This window comes from Bactrocera tryoni, chromosome 3 (genome assembly GCF_016617805.1).
Source record: "Bactrocera tryoni isolate S06 chromosome 3, CSIRO_BtryS06_freeze2, whole genome shotgun sequence".
Lineage (NCBI taxonomy): Eukaryota > Metazoa > Arthropoda > Insecta > Diptera > Tephritidae > Bactrocera > Bactrocera tryoni.
This window is the reverse complement of record NC_052501.1, coordinates 36628221-36636534: the sequence shown is the minus strand read 5'-3', so window position 1 is coordinate 36636534 and position 8314 is coordinate 36628221. Positions and strand designations below refer to the sequence as shown.

Sequence of the window (8314 nt, the reverse complement as noted above, 5' to 3'; positions counted from 1 at the left end):
GCGGTGGAAATGGAAACTGTATCGGGTCCATAAACTGCACAAATTTCATTGGCGGCTTGAGAGGCATTTTTGCCTTTATCGTGGTAGTACTGTAAAATATGCCGTATTTTCTCTTTATTTTGCTCCATGTTTGCGACGCTATAACTCACGAACGACTTAAAAGAAACGACAATCAATCAAACATGTGTTAGCGTGAAATGAGCTTTCTAAAAAGGTATAGCATGACCCGATGCGACGAATAAAACTAGAACTACGCGCTTTCAGCGCCAACTAGCGATAATACCGCAAGACTTGTTTGACAACCTATTATAATAATTTTATAAATAGTGCTTGGTAGACAACACTGATTGTTGTATGATTCAAATACAAAGTTGGGTTATTTTTGTGATATACCTTGTATATTAAAAATAAAACTTTTTTATAATAGTAATTATAAACAAAAATTAATTTTCATTTCTGTGTTGTCGGTTTAATAGATAATTCAGGTAATAAAATGTATAACAAACATTAAAAAAATAAAATATATTATTCTGTAAAGCGCAATCTGCTGCAGGTATCAACTTACTTCTACAAGAGCAGAAACAAAGAGTTTAACTGCAAAATTTTTAATATATATTTTTAATACAGTCGAACTTCTATAACTCGAATCACTATTATCCCAAAAAAAACTTCGACTTAGGGAGACTTCGAGTTATAGAATTTTTTTTTTTTTTAAAGAAACTCAATTGCTACTTTAGAGTATATTAAATGATGAATATGTATTTGTTGTTTAAAACACACATTACAGAAAACTGTACTAAGTTACAGTGAAGTGAAGTATTCAGAAATTAGTGACTGAAAATTTTCTTTTTTTTTTTTTTGTATTTTCAGTAAAAAATGACTCTAATTTGTTTAAAGCCGTATAGTGCTCATCAGTTGTAGTGTCATTTGTTTGCAAATATAAATTCATTGTTCGGAAAGCATTTGGAGGCGGGTGAATAGTTTCTTCTACCGATCCCTCGCCGTCACTCTCCGTTCCGCTTAATATTGGATCATCTAATTCAGGGCAGTAATTCTCAACAATATCAGCATCTGTAGGAAAGCCAGTTGTGCAAAGGTCATTATCTACTGCAATATAATCCTGAAGAGTAGCACTGCAAGTTTTTTTGTTTGCTTTTAACCATGCTTCGTAATCAGCTTCAATTACATTTCGATATTCATCAGTAGTACTTAAAAACTCAGAGGTACATATGTCATCTTCCTCTTCCCATTCAGAGTATTGACCAAATCCAGCTTTTTTGAAGCAATTCGCTATGGTTTGATTTTTGACGTCAATATCCCAAGCTTTTGTTACATGATTGATGCAATCCGTAAGTGTAATATCTTGTTTTTCGTTTGCCTCTATACGCTTTAGTGCTTCTTTTACTATTCTGGTACGATAAAAAACTTTCAAGTTTTGAATTACTCCCTGATCCAGCGGCTGTAATTTAGAGGTCATATTCGGTGGAAAAAATGCCAGTTCAATGGCTTTCAGTTTGCTTTGTACGTCTTTAGAATGTGCTGGGCAATTTTCAATAAACAATAAAATTTTTCGGCCAGTTCCCATTCTTCAAAAATTTGGCCAGTCATCCAGGCCTTGGAGTTATAGGCCAGGATACTGCGAGTTGTAGAATGAGAGAAAAGCACATTACTTCGAGTTATAGAAGTCGTAATTATGTATTTTCGTTCGAGTTATGGAGAACTTCAAGTTATGGAAGTTCGAGTTACGGAAAGAAATTTATATGTTAATTACTCTCTTAATGCTACTGCCAACCCATTTAGTTCGAGTTAGAGAAAATTCGAGTTATGGAAGTTCGACTGTATCTAAAAGGGACTAATTGGATTCTAACTCGCATTCAACTAATATTTTACTTTAAGGCATGGTAATACTTTCTTGGAACTCAGCTTAAATGTACCTGGATCATAGGACATGGTATTTATTCAGTCAATGAAATTAATGGCACTTTTACGGGAACACTTTACAGAGAAATTTAGGGAGAAAATAAATTGTATAAAGCATTATTTGTTATCAAAAGTGTAGTGTCTCATGTCTCTGAGAAATTTACACGTAATCGCAATCTAAACCGGATACCTTAACCGCCAAAAATTTATCCATCTTTCCACTTATTCCATGAACTTAAAAATGTTTGAGATGCCGTTTGTCACCAAACTTTGGGAACAAATCGCAATGTACTTGTGTTCTGATTACTAAGGAAGCATTAAAATAAAATTCCATATAAATGAGCAGGGCATTTGGCGTTTAAAAATTTCCTAGTATTGTTTAATAACTGTAAAGAAATAAGCCTTAGTAAAAATATAAACTCTTCAAACCTTTCTGTGTTACGAGTTTTCTATATAATGAAGTTGTTTTTGTCTCCTTGAAAATCGCCATATGAAAGTTCGACTCTATATGCAGGGTTAAAAATAGAGTTGAGGATTCTTGACTCCTTTTGGGGAGTTTTGGTCCGCTCCCCATGTTAGTTTACTTCAGAAACTACTTCGTTTTCGTAATATAAACTTTAGTAGTATCTTTAATTTGTATTCAAGGTCTTCAAAGACTTCTCAGCTGTGGATAGTCAAGATAAAATAAAGTAGATTAATTTGGAATTGAACAATTGAACGGGCATTCGGCTAAAATCTTTGAATAATCATAGCCTGAATTAAAAGAAGATTTAGCAAATTTTATACTCTCGCAACATGTTGTTGTGGAGTATAATAGTTTTGTTATTATTTGACTTAAGTATGTCTTCAAATAAAGTAACGAAATGCACTTGCATTGTGTTCCCTATATGTACCCCTTTCATTATCGCTCCAAATGTAAGAAGATCTACATACTAGACGTGACGTAAGATGTTAAGTAATCAAGATTTGATACCGCTCTAAACAATAAACATCATATATAGACATCGACACATATGTATGTACATACATATGTATGTTTATGCATACATTTGTATTTCAGAAACAAGCACACACACACTTATTTAGGAGTGTACACAAATAAAATAAATGAATATTCTAAAGACGTAGTATTTCTGGACAAAAATAACAGAGAATAAAGTCTCAAATTTCTTATCTGGTTTTCTTTCGAGCTGGGAGCGCACGGAAGAAAAAGCAGCCCAGCAGACAATGCGCACCGACAACGAAATTCAAAGTCAAAGGCAATACCTAGCGTCAACAATATTTGCCCGTTCTTTATCAGAAGATTTGCTCTTCACATGCAAGTGTGTGTGCATCTGTGAGCGTCACTCGCATGTGTGAGTGAGAAAATTCAGCCATCTTCCTTTGTTTTCCAACACTGTGCTCAGTGCTAGCGAGAGATATTGCATTGCTCCTTAGCGCTGAAAACAGCGGCGTTGCTCATGAGAGCAAAGTGGTAAATTCCGCTCACTCTCAGGTATGCAAGTGTGTGAAAGTCAACAATTCATTTAAAAACTAAAACACACAGAGCAAGCGAGTTTAGTCTGTGAAACATTGCTGAACATAACGGTTAAAAATTCGGGAATCGTTGGCGAAGTGTAAAGTCAACAACAGAAATAAGAAATTACCGCTGGAATAGTATAAACCAAGCCACTTTCAAGCTCAATGAGCACGTGTACAGTGATTAAATTGAAAAATTCCTGTAAATAAATTAAAGAAATAGTCGCGTCGCGTCCTGAAATCCTAGGAGCATTAGTCAGCACAAAATATCAATATAAAATATCTCAAAAGTGTTTTTTTAAATTTGAATTGTGAACTGATACGGTAATTTCATTATCACAGCGGCAATCAGTTTTTCTCGTAGAAGAAACATAGTGAGAGTATAAGAAAAAATTACGGCTGAGTAGATAAACTGGGAAGTGAAGAAACATAGTCAAGAATTATATCGAACGCGTACGGTAGTGCCGCGCAGAGTAGGGACCGAAACGTATCAAATCAACTTTATGCACAAAGCGTCGCTTTAAGTGTACGAGCAAGAATAAGAGACTTTCGAAATAATAACACCGACCAGCTCAAATTGCCCCTTTGCGCAGGTTTAATCAAATTACGTCACGTCAAGGTCCGTATCGCAACGCGTCGCGACGTCCAACTGCGTTACTAAAGACAAAATGTGCCCCAACTGATAGCCTCGAGAAGACAACCAACAATCAAGCTATCTTGGTTGTTCGCCACTTAAGCTCTGAAATATTCTATTTGGATTAAGTTGACCTTCAGCGCCAATTGTAGCGGCAGAGCGAATATCATAAAGCGCACACAGTTCAGCACTGTAACTGTTTACTTCCCTGCATTCGTTTCAATCAATTCCGACACAGAGCTTCCAACGTTATACACAATGGCTACAAACACGGAAATACTACCCTTCCATCATCACACAACTATTTCTCTACAAACTGCCGCTGCACTGACCAGCTATCATGGTGGTGGCAGTGGTGGCGGCGGCGGCAATGGTAGTGGCGGTGGGGCCGCTGGTTCCGTACTGCCAAATGCTACACAACTGGCCGCGGCCGCTTGGAACATGGAGGACTGCCTCTACCAACAGACTGAACTTCCCGCCCTCACACAGCGCGCACACCATCTGCTGCGCTTCACGCCCTACGCGTTGCATCATCGACCCCAACTGCAGACATTACCACCCGCGTTGTACCTCCAGCATGCTGCGGCTGCTGCCGCCGCTGCGGCCGCACATGCGCAGCATCATCACCATCATCATCATCTGCAGCATAGGCCGGCGTCGCCGGAGAGTCCAGCGCCTATCGAGGGTACACACATCAGCAATCTCTTCCCCGAAATACTCGAAATGATCTTCCAGAAGTTGTCGGTACGGGATTTGGGTCGCGCTGCTCAGGTGTGTGTTGCTTGGCGTGATGCAGCATATGCGAAGAGCGTGTGGAAGGGTGTTGAAGCAAAGTTGCATCTGAAGCGTTCCAGTCCTAGTCTCTTCAATTCGCTGGTGCGTCGCGGCATTAAAAAGGTGCAAATACTTTCGCTGCGCCGTTCGTTAAAGGATCTTGTACTCGGCGTGCCATCACTAGTCTCGCTAAATTTGAGCGGTTGCTTTAACGTGGCCGATGTGAATTTGGGTCATGCTTTCTCCGTGGATTTGCCGAATTTAAAAGAGCTGGATCTTTCGTTATGCAAACAAATCACCGATACGAGTCTCGGACGCATTGCACAACATCTTAAGAACTTGGAGACACTTGAACTTGGCGGTTGCTGCAACATTACTAACACCGGTTTGTTACTCATCGCGTGGGGTCTTAAAAAATTGAAACATTTAAATTTACGTTCCTGTTGGCACATCAGCGATCAGGGTATTGGTCACTTGGCTGGCTTGAGTAAGGAAACAGCCGAAGGTAATATGGAGTTGGAATATCTTGGTCTGCAGGACTGCCAACGACTCAGCGATGAAGCGCTCGGTCATATAGCACAAGGTCTAACGTCACTAAAGTCAATAAACCTGAGCTTTTGCGTCTCCGTCACGGACAGCGGCCTCAAGCATCTGGCGCGTATGCCCAAACTCGAGCAACTCAATTTACGTTCCTGCGACAACATCTCCGACATCGGCATGGCGTATCTCACCGAAGGCGGCAGCGGCATTACCTCACTCGATGTCAGCTTCTGCGACAAGATAAGCGATCAAGCGCTCTCACACATCGCACAGGGACTCTATCGTTTGCGCTCGCTTAGCCTAAATCAGTGCCAAATAACCGACCAGGGTATGTTGAAGATCTCGAAATCGTTGCAAGAACTGGAAAATCTTAACATCGGGCAATGCAGTCGAATAACGGACAAGGGGTTAGAGACGCTAGCGCAAGATCTGGTCAATCTAAAGACCATCGATTTGTACGGTTGCACGCAATTATCTTCAAAGGGTATCGACGTGTTCATGAAATTGCCGAAGTTGATAAAACTGAATCTCGGCCTATGGCTCGTAAGATGATGCGTCTCACGCAGCATAAATCAACGATGCGCCAAATATTCTTCGGCGCGACAATGCAACAAGGTTTGTTTTACGAATTCGGTATGGCAGCGCAAATTCGGAATTCAAGGTCCTATGAGCAACGTGGGTAGAGCAGCCAAAGGGTTAGTAAGGAAGAGACCAGCAAGCAGACAATTTGCAGATATTTTCTAACATAAACACACTTTAATTTCGGATGATTAAGGTGATCAACCAGCGAAATCAGCTCAATCTCTTGCGTCTAAATTTTGATCTTGCCTCGCGCCTAATTGCTTTCTAGAATACACCACTGCAACCATGAGTCCGGGAATAATGCAACAAAGCGGCAACCCATAATTATGCAAAACACACATATGTATATGTCTGTCTGCCTGAATATATGGGCGTGTGTGCACACGAATGTGCACTCGTGCGGCTAGTAATGTGTATCGTCAGCATGCAAACTCGCCATCGCGCCACTAACTAAATGCGCGCACGAGGCTCGGCGGCGGAGATGGGGACAACTGCAACGCCAAGGAGGAGAGGCGGCTTTGAGAAGGGTGCAGATCGTTGGAAAAAATTAAAATACCGACAAAATAAGATGAATAAAATTAGTAAAAAAACATGTTCGAAATAATAAGAGTGGTACAATATAACAAAGCCAGCGCAGACCGACCAACAACAACAGCAACGCATGCATGACTTTCGTTTCTCATAAACACGGCGTGTACTAAATTTAAAACAGCAATGAAGAACCCAATAAAAACGCGAATAGGAGAAACATTGAACAAAGTGAAACGAAACACCAACGACCAAAACAAGGCTGCGCCAGCAAGAACGGCAGCAGCAACAATGGCGATTAACTTGGACACGAAGTCAGGCACGCAACACAGCGCAGTCCACCAGACAGACAGCGCACAGCAGACCATGCGGACAGACAAGAACACACACGCTGAAACTCATATGTATGTGCTGCAAGCCTTCATGTATGTACATACGTATATCCCTATGTATGTGCATTGGTGTGCGCATGTGTGTAGATATGTAACAGCGCTGGAATTATGGCTACTGCGAAGGCTGCTCGCATGGTTGCCTTGTTGGCTGACGAACGGTGAACCGGAAGGCTCGGCTGGCATGCCAGTACCTCAGCCAACGCGACTTGACTTGGCACGGCTCGGCTGGCTGGCTGAATGCATGGACGTATGGCTAACCACTTGCCTTGGTTTGCGATGGCGGCTCACCGCTTTGGTCGCGCTTACTTTGCATACAACAAACACACATGCAAATGTCTGCGTATGTGCGGCACATGCTTGTATGTACATATGTATATTGGCGATGCGTGCAGACAGCAAATATCGCGGCGGCAATTTGGGTTGATATGGCCGGGAGCTAAGACCTGGAGCATGATGCGAGTAGAACACTCGCGTAAAGCAAATGTAGCGGTTATCCAGCGCTATTCGAATGACTTGAATTTAAATCACAACTTTTTGAAATTAAAATATATATAAAATATACACCAAACCACCACCAACAACAACCAACAATTCCAGTAGACGAAACAAAAGCAAATCAGCAACAAACACAGGAAATACGTAGATGCAATGCAAGCAGCAACGCCAGCAGAGTGGACGTTAACAACAGCAACAACAAATCGATGATAGTTTGCCCGCGACAACAGGAATGCAACCAACAACAAGTAGCAACGCGAGACCGTGGCGGCGGCAGCGTAGCTACAACAACAGCAACACAACAACTGGCGGTGCCAAGAGTCAGTTCTAGCGGCGCAAGGTTCACTATTTAGTTCACCTCTAGTGTATCAAGTTAAGGCTGAGCTCATTTTTAACAAAGTTAAGGCGCAACAACAACAAAATTATAAAACAAAAAACACAACAATAGCAAAAGTAAATGCACGAACGACCCTCACTTTTGTCTGTCTGTCTGTTGTACACACACACATACATATACACAGCAAAATGTATGAACTAATGCAAACAAACGCATGAACACCTGTAAAGCTCTGAACCACTACATGCATACATACAAAAAAAATACTAAAAAAAATCCACATAGTAATCCAAAAACAAAAAAATGAAACAAAAACAACACACATATAAAAGCAAAAAAGCACACGCTGAAAGAGTGCATATAAAAACGATAGAAAATATTAAAGTAAGAATCGTTGGCAACAACAACAGTGTGGCGCGCCTTCGCTGCGCGCCTGCTGCGCTCGTTCTGTACACTGTGTAACAAAGCGCCAGCATGCAAATTGAAATTAAATGCGAATACTGAAATTAAAGCATTGGCCACAGTTGAGTTCGTGTTGGTTTTGAAGTTATTATACCCTGAACAGGGTATACTAAGTTTGTCACGATGCTTATA

General features: G+C 40.9%; 2 protein-coding genes across 2 annotated transcripts; one reads left to right on the top strand and one right to left on the bottom strand.

The window, feature by feature from the left end:
* Positions 1 to 561: 561 nt before the first annotated feature.
* On the bottom strand, positions 562 to 1477 carry LOC120770122. The gene is made up of 2 exons (XM_040097303.1): positions 992 to 1477; positions 562 to 567 (listed from the first exon to the last, which is right to left on the bottom strand). The coding sequence occupies exons 1-2, from the start codon at positions 1475 to 1477 to the stop codon at positions 562 to 564; spliced, it is 492 nt and encodes a 163-aa protein (XP_039953237.1).
* A 2019-nt stretch (positions 1478 to 3496) lies between these two features.
* On the top strand, positions 3497 to 8218 carry LOC120771143 (F-box/LRR-repeat protein 14). The gene has a single exon (XM_040099011.1). It carries the CDS (start codon positions 4331 to 4333, stop codon positions 5936 to 5938), a length of 1608 nt encoding a protein of 535 aa, XP_039954945.1. The 5' UTR covers positions 3497 to 4330; the 3' UTR covers positions 5939 to 8218.
* The last annotated feature ends 96 nt before the right edge of the window (positions 8219 to 8314 follow it).

Excerpts from the sequence above, each read along its gene's own strand:
- LOC120771143 (XM_040099011.1), top strand. The coding sequence starts at position 4,331 with ATGGCTACAAACACGGAAATACTACCCTTCCATCATCACACAACTATT.
- LOC120770122 (XM_040097303.1), bottom strand. The coding sequence starts at position 1,477 with ATGACCTCTAAATTACAGCCGCTGGATCAGGGAGTAATTCAAAACTTG.